Below are 16,529 nucleotides of genomic sequence, written 5' to 3'. Positions count from 1 at the left end.
GACGCTGACGCTCGGGGTACAGAAGAATGACACTGACAATCGGGGTACAGAAGAATGACGCTGACACACGGGGTACAGAAGAATGACGCTGACACACGGGGTACAGAAGAATGACGCTGACGCTCGGGGTACAGAAGAATGACGCTCGGGGTACAGGAGAATGACACTGACAATCGGGGTACAGAAGAATGACGCTGACACTCGGGTACAGAAGAATGACGCTGACACTCGGGTACAGAAGAATGACGCTGACACACGGGGTACAGAAGAATGACGCTGACACACGGGGTACAGAAGAATGACGCTGACGCTCGGGGTACAGAAGAATGACGCTCGGGGTACAGAAGAATGACACTGACAATCGGGGTACAGAAGAATGACGCTGACACTCGGGTACAGAAGAATGACGCTGACACTCGGGTACAGAAGAATGACGCTGATGCTCGGGGTACAGAAGAATGACGCTGACGCTCGGGGTACAGAAGAATGACGCTGACACTCGGGGTACAGAAGAATGACGCTGACAATCTGGGTACAGAAGAATGACCCTGATAAACGGGGTACAGAAGAATGACGCTGATAAACGGGGTACAGAAGAATGACACTGACAATTGGGGTACAGAAGAATGACCCTGACAATCGGGGTACAGAAGAATGATGCTGACACTCGGGATACAGAAGAATGACGCTGACAATCGGGGTACAGAAGAATGACGCTGATAAACGGGGTACAGAAGAATGACGCTGACATTCTGGGTACAGAAGAATTATGCTGACACTCTGGGTACAGAAGAATGACGCTGACACTCGGGGTGCAGAATAATCTGATCATTTTAGCCTTACCAGACATAGTACAAGTGATCCTATCATCTACCTCATGGTGGGAGTTGTAGTTTGTTGTTTGCACGGGTTTCAGTTTAAGGCTTGCCCCGGGCACTACGATGTGTAGATGTCCATTGATCTGATGGTCAGGGTGGTTGTGACTTGTGCCCCCACTCTCACATGGCTCACGCCATTACCCGGTATACAGACTTGCAGGAGATCCCATCATGACATTGGTATTGTCGACCACCATGAATAATTGCCTCCCAATGGGGTCACCGACCCCTCTTCCTCCCAACCCCAAATAACGACACGAGTCTCAAATTGGATATAATTGGCCACAGGCCTTTATTATAACAAACAAACATATAACCGTAACCTGAGCTAGGAAGGGGTCCTTGAAGCTAAAAGTCTGGTGTTATCCATAGTATAAACAAGTGGACAGAAAAACCAACGGTAGATTACTCTCAGCCGTTACCCCACAGGCTCGAGAGCACCAAAATACCCCGAAGGGTTACCCTTGTCCACTTCCAACTTAGGAATCTGGCCCACCGTTACCAAGATTCCCCCAAACCACCAGACCCGCAACCAAAACTTATACCAACTGGAGAATCCGTATCCCGACGGATCCCCCAGGCCAATTTAGCACCAACTCCAAGGACCCCTCCCGCCGCCACAACGAGGATACTTGACCCCCTCAAGTACCCGAGACCCCACCAGCCTTAACCGCTATGGCTCGTTCAATTCCAGACTGCAGCCCCAGGGCCCACAAATCAATGCCCACTGCGTTCAATTTCATTTGGGTGATGGCGTTCATCTGATCACCCCCACGTTCCAACTCAAAATGACGCACAGCAAAGCCCCCATTCCGCACAACAAAAGCAGACACGGCCCGATTCACGGGCTTTGTTAATCCTATCCACCGACCTAGCATGCCTCCAGGATTTCCGGGGAACCATCTCCGACCACACAATAGACATTTCCCGAAAGGAAATCCATAACCTTAGTAAGTCATGTTTAATGTCCCGAATCAACTCACGACAAGGGCGAACACCCAAGTTGTTTCCTCCAACATGCAAAACTAAAATATCGGGAGGCCTGTCCAAGCGAACGCCATGGTGTACTTCCTGCAGGACTCTGTTCCAACCTAAGCCCCGAAACCCCAACCACCTGACGACGGCCACGTCCCTGGAAAAGCCGAGCTGTCTTCCATCCTGTCGGACGTCTGCCCGCTTTGCGCCCCAGTACACGTAAGAGTGGCCGACAATCCAAACCAAAAGCGAGGATGAACCTGAAAAATATAAACAACTTAGACAAGTGTAAACAACGAATAAAATAACCGATCAGTCCCCGCTTCTCAAGGCCTCACATAACTCAGATAACGGCCGGACTCCCACCGACCTATCCTCTGCGCCACCGCAGGAGCCAAACCGTTCAGCGCTGCCTCCGTAGCGGCTCCAATCCGAAAAGAATGTGAGGCGAACCTAACAGAATCCACGCCGATGGCCTCCAAAGACTGCCGAAAAACCGCTACAAACTGATATTTAGAAAGAAAAGACCCATCCTCGTGACGCAACAAAGGCCCATCACCACGCGGTTGAAGCCTATCAAAATTCCGCCAACAACGGACCGGACACATAACGGAACCTGGAACGGTGCCCAAGACCACCTTTTCCCCCCGTCCCGCCTGATCCGTCTTAAACTTCCGAATCCAAAATTGCAGCGCCCCCTCGGTAACAAAAACGTCCTCGGCCCAAAGGCCCCCTTGACGAACAGGAGACACAAGCTCCCCAACCCTCAACACCCCGTAAAAAGCCAACGAAAAAGCTAGGCGAAATAGCGCAGCCTCAAAGCTGGACACGCATACCTCACCCAGTGGTACTCCCAGCTGCTCCAACATCTCAAAAGACACCGGGTGCTTGCGATCGCCCCGGCTACCTGCTCTTCTCAACCCCTTCGCAGCTTGCTTCACCAAAAAAGACTTCTTCAAATCCTGCAGACCCCGGAGCCTGAAACCAAAAGCCAAAGCCGCTATTGTCCTATTGACCTTCGCTGCAGACCAACCCTGATCCGCCCCATGTCGCATCCATACCAACAACACCCCCACTCGATCCCGACCCGTATCCGCAACTCCACAAGACACCAACCAGCTCTCCCAAGCGCTCCATACAGACCGATAAACCGCCCACGTACTAGGCGCCAAGTACGCTTGAATTAAAGGTTCCGCGGCCCGGACACCGCGCTCCAAAGCTCCGCAGGGCATCCCCGTCCCGTATCCTCAGCCTCCGGAGCCAGCGACCGAAAACGCTCCCACTGGAAACGAGACAAAGAGTCGGCAATGCAATTATTAACACCGGACACATGTGATGCCGTAAAATAAGCATTCAAAGATAAACAAGACAAAACCAACTGCCGAAGAACTCTGATCACAGGGGGCGAAGATGTCGTCAAACTGTTGATGGCATACACGACCGCCATATTATCACAATTAAAACAAACTCTTTTGTTTCGAAAATCGTCGCCCTAAAGCTGCACTGCCACCAAAATCGGAAGAATCTCCAACAAAGTAATGTTCCGTACCAACCCTGTTTCAAACCAGGCCTCAGGCCATCTAGCAGCACACCAACGGCCCCCGAAAAAAGCCCCAAATCCAACACCGCCTGACGCATCAGTAAATAAATCTAGGTCAGCGTTATCCACTGCTTCCTCCATCAACAATGAACGCCCGTTGTAACAGGACAGAAAACTGTCCCAAACCTATAAGTCGGCCTTGTGTTCAGCCGACAAGCGAACAAAATGATGTGGGGCGGTAATCCCAGCTGTAGCGCTAGCCAATCTACGTGAAAAAACCCTCCCCATTGGGATAATTCTGCATGCAAAATTCAATTTCCCCAGGAGCGACTGCACCTCGCGCAGCGGCAATTTCTTCAGGCGTCTAGCACGGGCCACCTCATTTCTCAAGCCCAACACCTTGTCAGCCGGCAACCTGAATTCCCACTTCACTGAATCGATGACTATACCCAAAAAGGACAAACTCGTGCACGAACCCTCAGTCTTGCCCGGTGCCAGCGGGACCCCAAAACGCTCCGCAACCCAGACAACCGTCCTCAACAGGACCTCGCAACATTGGGACTGATCCGGGCCTATGCACAAGAAGTCGTCCAGATAATGAATCACCGAATCCAAACCAGACACATCTTGAACCGCCCATTCCAAAAAGGAACTAAAGGCCTCAAAGTAAGCGCACGACAGCGAACAGCCCATCGGCAAACATCGGTCAACATAAAACCTGCCGTCCCAATAAGGCTAGGTTCACGTTGCGTTAGGGCAATCCGTTTAGCGCTAGCGGATTGCGCTAACGCAATGTTTATTTAGGGGCCGCGTTCAGGGGTCGCGTTAACGTCCCCGCTCTCGCAGATCCCCGATCTGCGAGAGCGGGGAACGGACCTCGGGCGCACCGCGGACGCTGCAAGCAGCGTCCGAGGCGCGTCACAGAAGAACGGCACATCACTAGCGCGAGCCGAAAAAGGCACGCGCTAGTGATGCGCTGCAGGCGAAATTTACATTGCTGTCAATGGGTGCGCTAACGGACCCGTTGCACGGCGTTAATTGCGACATTTTCGCCGTGCAACGCTGTCCGTTAGCGATCACCCACTAACGCAATGTGAACCTAGCCTAACAGCCAAACAACCTCACGCTATCGGCGTGAACCGGCAATAAACGAAAGGCCGACTCAATATCAGTCTTAGCCAACAATGCCCCCTTACCACAACTGCACACCCACCTGGCTGCCTCATCAAACGACGTATAAACCACCGAACAAAGCTCTGGATCAATCCCGTCATTCACGGACCTCCCTTTTGGATAGGACAGATGCTGAATGAGCCGAAATTTATTAGGCTCCTTCTTGGGAACCACGCCCAAAGGCGACACAACCAAGTCATCCACAGGAGGAACGGGAAAAGGTCCAGACATCCTACATAAAGCAACCTCTTTGCTTAACTTTTCCGACATGACCGATGCGTGCAACTCGGCCGATCTAAGGTTCTTCAAACTCGGTGATACCACATAAGCCGGAGCAGGTATGCAAAAACCAACACTAAAAACGGGCCGGAGCAACTCCGCCCTCTCCCTATCAGGGAACCTATTTAGATAGGGGGCCATCGCGTCCAACCTCACCGGCATCACCCCCTTTGGAATTACCCTATGGCTTCCCTTTTTTCTTAAAACATTTGGAAGCTCCGTGGGAAGCGCCGTTGCAGTGCAAGCATAAATGCTTGAACTTACAAGTTGCTCCGAACTTACACTGGCCCTCGTTGAACTGCCAGCACACACCGTGCTTCTGACCGCCGGATTGTCCCGATTGACCCCCGGTTCCCGAAGAGGAACCTTGCGAAGCGCCTTGGCTGGAAGTTCTGGCCCCGCTTTGAAAGGAGTGACCAAACTTCGTTGGCGCCATCACGCGCAACCACAAACCAATGTCCTTCTGATCCCACCGGATCGCAGGACGAACCGCCTTCCGCTGCCAAAACTGCTTGTCGTACCGTAACCACGCTTGACCTCCATAGGCCCTGTGCGCCTCACCTATAGAAGCCATATAGCAGAACAAGGCGGAGCAATTCTCGGGAGCCTTCTCGCCAATAACACTCGCCAAAATCGCAAATGCCTGAAGCCAATTCACAAAAGTCTGAGGAATAAGGCTCCATCGCCGCTTTTCCTCATCTTCCTTCTTACTATCCTCCTTTTTACTCTTATCAAGGTTAAATGTTTCCAACGGCAAAAGCGAAAATATCTCAACGTACTCGTCTTTCCAAATCTTTTCACGCACCTCCTTCTTCAAGTGCGCCCCTAATGGTCCTTCAAAGCAAACATATACCTCACCACGTGCCTTATCATCCAGCCGAATGCCCCCTTCTTTCTCTTTTTCAGTCTGCACGGATACCGAAACCGCCTCAGCCGACCTGCCCTACTCCGTAAAACCGCTGCCGGGCAATGCCAACCCCACATCGGACGATCCGACCCAAGCTGACAAAGGCCACTGCCCAACCGTGACAACAGCTCTCGTACACCCGATAACAACTCTCCCACCCCTTCACAACTCCCAACCACCCGCGTAACGACTCCATCACCCCGCTCTACAGAACCCCCATCTCGATCTACAGCAGAGGTGTCAAACTGCATTCCTCGAGGGCCGCCAACAGGTCATGTTTTCAGGATTTCCTTGTATTGCACAGGTGATAATTTAATGACCTGCACAGAATGATTCCAGCACCTTGTGGAATGCTAAGGAAATCCTGAAAACATGAGCTGTTGGCGGCCCTCGAGGAATGCAGTTTGACACCTCTGATCTACAGAAATCGAAGTAGGTGTCGAAAACGCCGGGGACAAACGATACATAGATGGGTTTTCACCAGGCTGCAGGGGAGTTGTGATCCCCCCAGCCGCAGATGCCGTCGCCGTCCAGTTGTCTCTCGATCATGAAGCCGTCCTTGGTCCCTCCCGGATGTGCACTTCGCTCCGCAACGCGGCTCCAGCCGACCTGACACCTACAGAGGGGACCGTGCTGACCCCGTCAGCCGAGGGGGCCACCTGGTATCCTGAAGGCCTGGACCCGCCGTCGGAAACACTGCCGTCTGTTGCCGCCAACCGAAAAGATGCAGGCCCGGCTGCCGGTGTGTGGGGGGAATGGTGCTCCCTGGCCGTGTCCAGCAGCCCCGCAGGATCAGGGGCGCTGCCCGCCGCCGTCGCTGGGATGTTCCCCCGCCGTCTGGAGCTGCCGCAGGAAGCAGGCCGCCTGGCCAGGTCATCACCACGGCGGCTCGCCGTGACACCGCTCCGGCCGTTGGTAGCTTTGGCGCGTGAAGGCCCCGCCCCCTGGAGTGAAGGGGGAGAAGGCCCAACTGCCGCCGCAGGCCCCAGCGCGGCTGGTGGATTCCTCCCAGACCGCGGCCTGCTGGGGCGCTTCCGAGCAGGCGCGCGGCCAGGAGGGTCCCGTGAGGGGCCGCTGGGGCACCGGGGTGAGATCCTGGGATAGGCGCTCCGGGGGCCGCACTCGCCTGGACCACCGCTCACCAGGCCCAGCCGCCGGGATCTGCACCGCTGCTGCCGCCGAGGATGCTGGACACTTGAGCCTCCAACCAGCCTGGAGGCTGCGCCGCCACCCGTAGCTCCGCTAGCACGTGGTCTATGGAGGCCATGAGGTAAGCGCTGGCGTCCCCGTCCTGCTCACAGGCCCTCAGAGCGGGAAGTGACCGGCTCCTCCCCCCACTCACCCATAACCCTCTCCGGCCCAGATTAACCCTCCCCTAATAGCGAAACCCCACCCCCCCATTATTCATGCTCCAAACCCCCTGTCATGGCGGCTTCCACGTACGCCGCCCGGGGGAGGTGGTGGGGCGGCTCGCTCCAGCCTGGTCTTTATTCTGACTGAAAGCAGTTGTAGGATGGCGCCATCTTTTGGTCAGATGTGATCCCTGTACACACGTAGCGATCACCTATGCAACAAATCCAGTAAAAATTACTGGCACTTGGTTGTTTGCTTGCAGCGATCGTCACTAGAGACCGTGAAAATTAATTAACTCCATTTTTAGATGCACAATGAATAATATTGTGTTTAACTGTTTTATGCTTGTCCATGAAGAATGTACATTCACCATCATCCATTTTTTTCTATAAAAATCAACAACCCTTTTGTGTATACAGCTCCTATACAGACCAATGTGTTTCCATGGTTACAGAATGCAATGCGGGTCAGTCACATGTTAGTCTTTCAAATGACCTGTTCTTCATGCTAAAATACAGTAAGTAAACAATGGGGAGTATTTTTGCGTGACCACTTCCCTCAGTGAGTGTGTAACATGGCGCAGGGCGGCAGCCGTGGGCGAGGTACCTGTCTTACACCCCGGCATGTTATATGAAGGTGGGGGTCCCGGCTGGGCGTGTGGACTTGTGTTATGGGGGCGTTACTCCTTTGTAGGCCGCATGTTACTGATGACTTTGATTGGCCAGGACCAGATGTTGAGGACTTCAATGAGGTAGACCACCAGTCAAAAATAAACTTTTTACTTCTGACGTCCTGACAAGAAACTGTCTCTGTCCATTCACCTTAACCCCTCCCATTGTGGGCTAGTCCCAATCATTAACTCGAACTCTCCCTACTGTCGGGCAACCTACAACACCGTCACTAATAATGTATATCACAATTCACATTATACACTACAGCCATACACACTATGCATCATAACAGTACTCATGTCTTCATGGGGAACACGGGCAGTATGTCCATCTCCTAACACCTGCGGGATGTCTCCACACGTTACTATATCTCATATGTAAAAATAAAGTAAATACCAGGGTGTACGGCCTGCGCTCTAATACAGAGACGTCTGTGTAATAGGATATTACCAGCATAAAACAAACAATCCTCTCCTCCTGTATATTAGGATGGAGAAATGTGTGAGATAGAAGTGTTATTTTTACACCAGCCTTGGACATAGTTGATTGTTTTATCTTGTCTGGCTCGGACACAAGGACATAATTGAGATTTTATAAAACTCTATTGTGCAGAAAGGGTAAATGACCGATTAAAATCGATTTAAAATAAAACGTACGCAGCTCCAACGTAGAATCTGTTCCTCTACCAGTCACTACAGCCATCAAAATAATCATACAAAATTAGATGATTGACCTTGATGTTTATAAATATATATATATATATATATATATATATATTGTGGTGATACGCTACCTGAGTGTGTTGGCGAATACTCGCTTGGCATGGGATTTAAGCACTCAGGCACGATTTCTCCACTTAAACAGTCTATTCCGGTTTATTAAACGCCATAAACCATAACACAAACAGTTCATTATTTACATCAACGGAACACATTAACCATCGATAGTCTGTTCCAATGGCAGATCTGTGTCTACCCGTAACTCCTTGTTACCTGGAGTTACCCTACAGGAGCTCCGGCTCCACATACTGACTCCTGCCAGTGCTGGTACACAGGGGAAAGCTGCCTCACTGGGATCACCGTCCTTGTGACCAGAGCACCTCAGATAGTCCAGACCCACAGTAGGAACTGTAGCTTCCCCAACACAGAAACAGTCTCAGGCTCTGTAGATGCAGCCTCTCCATGCGCTTCCAGGAAGTCCACACACAGGCACTTCCAACACACAGGCTATCAGTCCATGGTCTCACCAGGTGCTTGCAGGACTCCAGTCCAACCCAGGACAATCCAACACCCTGATCATTCCAGGACTCCCACTCTCACCAGGTGCTTGCAGGACTCCAGCCCATACCAGGACAATCCAACACCCTTGAGCATTCAGTCCATAGCCTCATCAGTGCTTCCAGGACTCCAGCCCACTTCAGGACAATCCAACACCCAGGCTATTGCAGGACTCACGGTCTCAGTGCCTCCACGACTCCAGCCCATACCAGGACAATCCAACACTGACCGTACATCAGGTCCACGGTCTCAGGTGCTTGCAGGAAGACTCCACTCAGAGGAGCTTCCAACACCGACCGTCCAGGACCTTGCACAGGAACCAAACGGATCCATACACAGGAACCACACAGGAACCATGTGACCCACACCCTGGTCACATTACATACCTGTAACCACTCCCATGGGTGGGAGTGTGGGTGTGTGTGGCTAGTCTGACCCTCCCATCTCTCATAACTAGCCCTGCCAATCTCCCATCAGAACTATACAATTACTTGTGGGACTACAGGTCCCAGAACACAACCTATCTTTAGAATGACAGCGCAGAGTGTCCTCCTCTGCGACACACATACCGGCCATTTATAATCCTGACGGACTTTCTCTCACCAACACAGTTATACATCTAAGCGCATCCTGCAGCGCACACACAGCGCCCCCTGGCTGTAAGATTGGTCACTGCACCACTATATATATATATATATATGCTCACTCGGCTACGTACTGAGGTGGACACGGGTACACTGTCTCTCTAAATTGTTCTGCCCGTTGGTTTACTCTTTATGCAGCGTAAACCAACATGAACCAAAAAATTACAGCCCTCCGGGCAAAATAAGACAGAACAGAATGGTATCTCGCAGTCTCTGCAGTTGCGGGGGATCTGCTCAGGGTTAGCAAAACCTCTTGGTTCAGTTGAGCTGCAGGATTAATACTTTCCTGGAGTTCCTCTCTCATCGCATGCTGAACAATCACTGCCGCTGGAGGCCAGCTATTTAAGCGCCACACCACTCCCTGGGGTGGAGATAAGGTGGACAACCTCCCACCCGCTCTATGGTTGTCCACAAAAAACCCAGCCCTTTACACAAATGAGCTGTTAACTCCTCACAGCACTTAACTATTATTATATAATTATTATTATAATATATTATAATAATATATTATATATTATTATAATATTATTATATATAATTTTTTTTTTTTTTTCAAATTACAAAAGCCAAAGAATTCCCCAAAATCATTGAGTGACTGATTTCAGCGATGTGTCTCTTGCTGGGCTGCTTGCTTCAGTTTTGACAAAATCAGTGGTTTTTATGAGCAGGAGATTATCACAAACGATCTAGTAAACCTGCTGCCATGTATTCTTCCATATGTATGAGCTCTGTATAACCCCTTTCCCACCACTGATTGGCAGCTTTTTGCCTATACACAGTGTACACAGAAAGCAACCAATCAGGGGTGTGAATGGAGTTATACACAGCTCAGCATTAAGAGAACTGCTAGATCTGCAACAGATAAAACTATGATTTTATCAAAACTGCAGCAAACAGCCCAATAACAGATACATCACTGAAATTAGAGTTTCTGCCTCTATAATACACTGGTAACAGATTCCCTTTAATGCTTTTATGAAAGGAACTCCCCATGTAAGACGATTAGTGATCCTTCAGTACCCATCAGTGAACTGTCCTTTATTATGACGGAACCTTGTTAGAATGTTCCGTCATCACATGATTCCGAGGCCAAAATCAGCTGCTCCTTTTACTTTCATCTGCCATTGAAGAAGAAATATAGTAGTATATTGACAGTTCATGTCCAAATCTATGAGACCACCCCATACCTGTTCTTGACCACCTTGTGGAGACCGCCAGGATCCCTAGGGAAAGTAAGTTCTGCTTATTCGCTCTTCTAGAAGAAGTAAGCCGGCTCTCAAGCATTGCCACATGGCTACGCACCGCCTGTGTCTATCTTCCTAGTAATGTGCCCTAATTAAAGCTCATGATGTAGCCGATCGATGGCCACAAAGGACATTTGACAATATATATTGATTAAAAGCGGGAGGGAGTAAAGCGTCCGGGAAGCCTTTACCCGACAGAAGTGTCGTACATTCGAGTACACACACCAAAAACAAAGGGGACCGGCCAGTTGTGCCCCCAACCTCTTCTAACCGGGCCTCTAAATTACAGCAGCCATATTTGGAAACTATAGAAATAGCTTTTAGTCACAGAGTCACCCGAGAAATGCACGGCCCCTGCTCTCCTCTACTCCTCACTGATCACAAAGCTCCTACACATGGACAGTATGGTTAATAAAACAGATGGGTCCATCCACAAGGAGTCAATGGGTGGAGAAAGCTGGGGCCGTGCGTTTCTATGAAGCTTGGGTGACTGTGACTAAATGATTGTTCCAGAGTCTGAAGTTCTTGGCCCCATCTACAAGTGTCAGGAGCATTCGTGAAGAAAACCTGTGCACTGTCTATAGAGCTATAAACGAATTATCTCGGAAACCTTAAAGAGTGACCGTCATTTTTATTTCATAAATCAATAGTACACATGAAAATAAACAACTTTGTAATATATCTTATCAGAGAAATCGGCTTCTTTCTCTGCCAAAATTGATCGGCCATTATCGAAATTCTCAATTCTGAGGTAAAAATCTGTATTCAGCGAAGACCGACTTCCCCATTACTGAGATAAGAGATGGCAGTTGCTATGGATACAATTCTCTCTCAGTAAAGGGAAAGTCTGTCTTCACTGAATACAGATTTTACCTCAGAACTGAGAATTTTGATAATTACCGATCAATTTTGGCAGAGAAAGAAGCCGATTTCTCTGATAAGATATATTACAAAGTTGTTTAATTTCATGTGTACTATTGATATATGAAATAAAAAAAGACAATCACTCTTTAACCTCGATCATGGGTTCCGGCAGGAATGTTAGATGTCCTCTTGTTGTGGCGGGGCGCCGCCGGTGGCCTTCACTCAAATCTGTGTAGGAAGTTAGGAAATTGTAGTCTCTCTGGATTCTTATTGCAGCTGCTTATTTTGCTTGTTTCTTAGGATTTACCATGCGGGAGTGTATGCGAGAATTAAAGGGACCCTACAATATTGCAGATGGGTAGCAATCAGGATGGATGAAACTTTCTGATATGCACCCTGTCCTGAGACGTCATATTTAGGACATGGCCAATATGACACTTTAAGTGCCCATATATATTGCTTTTTTGGGTCATATGGGATCCACACCGATCCTACGAATGAAGGGAACCACAGTGCTCCCCTGACCATCTGGATGTGCACAGAACTGCAGCCCACCCCATCCATTCGAATAGACATGCCCTACAGGGAAATCCTCCCTTTGTAGGATCCGTCCGGGGTCTTGGAAGTCAGTTCAGCATAATCCTAAAGTGATCGCATATTCTAGTGCTCCAACATCAGTGGGATCAATCAGGTACGTTTATAGGCATGGGTGGTCCATGCAAGGTGCCCTAGGAATTGAGATAAATGAGGGAACTCCAAATTTTTGTCCACACTCTACCTGTAGGGTCCTCCCTCCCTCGGACTAGGAATTTCCCCATTTATCCCCATTCCCCCTCTCTTTATTGAGATATAGACTTGGGGGGCAATTCCTGTAAAGACTGCAGGCATTAGAAGGGGTGCAGAAGAAAAATGGCCCAGTACATGGAAAAACATGGCGCATGTACCAACCATGGCAGTTTTGGACATAATTAATTTTTTTAGGTGCATGTATTAAAGAGGGTGCCTGCTTATATATCTATTTTCCTTATGGAGGACACGGAGGAGGACCCCTCCCGTATTGCACGGAGCTGTTGATTCTTTGGTGGGCGTTGTGCATCTGTGTTGGCCAGTTAGTGTGAGGAGAGACAGGTTGAAAAAATGGGTGACCTTCTCTATGAGCCCCCTCTTTACCGCCATTGGAAGCTGACCCTTGAAAAAGTGGACCCCCTACTTTATCACATAAGCCCCAATTTCTGTTGGTCTGCTGCTTCCTATCCTAGCTATACCATGAAAGCTTTGTCCCCACCTTATGTCAATAGTGTCCCCATCGTTGGGTGTGACAGCTGCCTGGTGGGGACAAACAGACGTCATCCTGGATGTGTACCTAGGTCCGCAGCTCTGTACGTTGCCATTCCATATTTTTCTTATTTCCATCTCATCTAATGCAGCAGTGTCTTCATGAATAAAAGTGGATAGGTCACTTTCCCTACAAGATCAACACACTCCTCCACTGAGATGTTCTGTGGAGACTTAGATTTTTCTACTAACTTTCAGCCTGTGACTTATTATTTCTGCTGCTAAGGACAAGTGGCTGCTACTGTCACATTTGCTACGTGAATGTATAGGTCACTACACCTACATAATCAGTACATTCCTCTCCTAAAAATACTCTGCTAGGGGCCCAAGTCCTTCTACCAGCTATCTCACTTTACATCTAGCACTTGTCTCAAATTTCCTTCCTCACGTCATAAACCAGACTATTCAGAAGTAGCTCTAGCCTTACAACATCATCATCGCAAGTGGACAAGTCACTTCCTACAACATTATCAACATATCACCATTGCATTCTTATTTAATTACTCTGTGCTACTGTTCTTCTGCCTTTTCTCCTTCGACTGTTCCTCATCGTCCTACCACTTGTCTCCATTCTCCATCTTAAATCATTACGTGCTTCCTTGTTTTTTCTACCCTCATCTCATGAGTACTGCCTACTGCAAGATCAGCACGCTCTTCTGCTGCTTGTGAGACTGTTGTCTCCCTTTATCAGCCTGTCTAAATTTTGTCTTCATTTTCTTTCTTGCGTTTTTATCACATGCTTTATTCTTTTCACTAACCTTACATTATGAGAAGGTCACTGCCTCCTGCAGGTTTCAGCACAATCTTCTGTTGCTGTAGGACTTTGTCACTTGGTGGAGAAGTCTGTAACCAACATGTCTGTGTTCTCCTTGTTGCACCATTACTAGATGCTTCCCTTTTTTCACAAAGATCATCTCATAAGTAGGTTGCTGCCACCTGCATAATCAGCAAACTCTTCTAATAGCCCCTTTAATGTAGGCCAAACACGCCTACAGTCTAACGTGTATGGGAGCCCCCGGACAATTGATTGCTGGGGAACATATGGATTTGGCATGTCTGATTTTTGACTGCTGATCGTATTGTCTCCCGGAGATAAGCCACTGCCAGACAAGTGTAGACATGGTGTAATTTACTACCCACATTCCTTCTTGAAGAGCATGAGTATTGTATAATGTGAACTGTGCTATCTGTTATTGGTGATAATTTTGTATATTGCCCGACAGTAGGAAGAGTTAGAGTTCATGACTGGAACTAGCCCAGTGTGGGAAGGGCTAAGCTGAAGAGACATAGACTGTTTCCTGTCAGGACATCAGATAGGGCCCAGTGTGCATCTGAAGCAGACCTAAGGTCTGGACAGTAAGCAGTGCCGCATGACGTTGGTGTTCCAAAGTGAGAGGAGACCAGGACAGTAGTTAGCGTGAACCAGAGCAAAAGAAAACCGTCAGGAAGAAGGAGTGATCAATCAGAGATGAGTCCTGGGAGAGGAATCCTAGCAGTAGAATCATAGAATATTAGAGTTGGAAGGGACCTCCATGGTCATCGTGTCCAACACTCTGCTCAATGTAGGATTCACTAAACCATCTCGGACAGATGTCCGTCCAACCTCTATTTGAAGACTTCCTTTGAAGGAGTACGGCCCCGAGTTTGTAATCCTGGTGATGGACCAAGACCGGTCGGAGAACATGAGACGAAGATCGTACTCTGGGCGGGAGTTCCAGAGCATCAGTAGCAGAGAAGCTAAGTAAGGGCCATACTGGCAACATAGTTCCCTTGAGGGAAAAGAAGGCACAGAACCGTGGATTGAGAATAGGACCCTCACTAACTGGACCCTAGTGCTGAGCTGGGCTGTGGTGAAGAAAAATTAAACTGGAGATAGAACGAGTAACGAGAATGGGATTGATGCTGTGGGTGAAAATGCTCCGTATTGCGAAGGATATGTTCATCAAGCTGTGTACCCACCACCTACTGTATGGAATCCCCACCAAGATATCGTTAAGTGAATAGTTTATTTTCGACTGGTGGTCTCCCTCATTGAAGTCCTCAACATCTGGTCCTGGCCAGCCAAAGTCATTGGTAACATGCCGTTTGCAACGGCGTAGCACAAGTCCACACACCCAACCAAGAACCCCACCATCCTGTAACGTGCCAGGGTAAAAAAGACGGGTACCTCGCCCACAGCTACCGCCCCGCACAACGTTATAATGGCTCTTCCATTAAGGAAACCTGAGCGCTCAGACTAATGAGCACTCCTGTATATAGGAGAACCGCCCGAAAAGACTCCCGGCTGAAGGATCAACCGAAGCATCATTCGTCCAACAGCAATCTAATATATATATGGCCAACCTTAATAAGATTTCTCTCTACTCACTATCAGTCTGAAACCTACATCTTATCTCTGCTCCCCTCCTTGCATCTTTATCACATGTTTTCTTCTTTTCAATAACCTCAACCCATGACTAGGTCACTGCATCCCTCAAGATCAACACACTCCTCTGCTTCTGTAAGCCTTTGCTTCCTCCACTTTCAGTTTGTCACTTAACATATTGTCTCTGTTCCCATCTATGCATTTTTATCCCATGCTTTCTTATTTTTTGTTAACCTCAATTTGTGAGTAGGTCACTACCTCCTGCATATTCAGCAGCCTCTGCTACTGCTGTAAGGCTTTTCTCAACCCAGTATCAATCTGTCACCTGTTGTCTCCCATTTTCTCCTTGCATCTTTGTCACATGAATCCTTCTTCTCACTAATTTCATAAGTAAGTCACTGTCTTCCTCAAGATCAGTACACCCTTCTGCTGCTGTCGGACTTTTCTCTACTTCGTATCGGTTTACTTTTCTTTCGTCTTTATCTCACGTTTTCTTCTTTTTCACTAATTTCATTTTATGAGTAGGTCACTGTATCCCACAAGATTAGCACACTCTTCTACTACTGTAAGACTTTTCCCCTCTCAGTATCGACTTATTCTCCTTGCGTCTTTACCCCACTTTTCCTTTTAGTCCCTTATTTCATTTTATGATTAGGTCACTGCATCCCACAAGATCAGAACACTCTTCTATTCCTGTCGATCTTTTTTTTCCCCTCTCTTTATCAATATATTCTCCATGTATCATTATTACACCCTCCCTTCTTTTTGCTAATATCATTTCACGATTAGGTCACTGCCTGCCGCAAGATCAACACACTCTTCTTCCGCGGTCATCATTTCCATTTTTTGTTTGTTTTTTCCCCACTAACATACAAATGCTTTTTCTAACTATACATTAGCTTAACCTGATGAAACACCGCCTTAGCACGGCCCCTCTATGCTGCACCCGGACTGTGCGCCATCACATCGGTTTTTCCTGTTTTAATTCCTCTTTATGGCGCAAGGCTCCAGAGTTCATGTGAAT

General features: G+C 48.6%; 1 protein-coding gene across 8 annotated transcripts in view; it reads left to right on the top strand.

The window, feature by feature from the left end:
• The window catches only part of PDE4A (phosphodiesterase 4A), a 903,909-nt gene that overhangs the window by 818,025 nt on the left and 69,355 nt on the right, over positions 1 to 16,529 (top strand). Inside the window, exon 1 of one of the 8 annotated variants that reach the window (XM_077262042.1) lies at positions 6,751 to 7,022. The exons of 5 other annotated variants lie outside the window; for them this stretch is intronic. In XM_077262042.1, coding sequence (XP_077118157.1) covers positions 7,009 to 7,022 — 14 coding nt within the window. In that variant the 5' untranslated portion in view covers positions 6,751 to 7,008. Of the gene's footprint in view, positions 1 to 6,750; positions 7,023 to 7,600; positions 7,623 to 10,780; positions 10,930 to 16,529 lie in introns of those variants that run through there. 2 more of the 8 variants (XM_077262044.1, XM_077262043.1) reach the window with 2 other exon arrangements.

This window comes from Ranitomeya variabilis, chromosome 5 (assembly GCF_051348905.1).
Source record: "Ranitomeya variabilis isolate aRanVar5 chromosome 5, aRanVar5.hap1, whole genome shotgun sequence".
In the NCBI taxonomy this organism is placed as follows: Eukaryota; Metazoa; Chordata; class Amphibia; order Anura; family Dendrobatidae; genus Ranitomeya; species Ranitomeya variabilis.
Note: the sequence above shows the minus strand (reverse complement) of the source record. Positions and strands in the feature narration are given on the sequence as shown.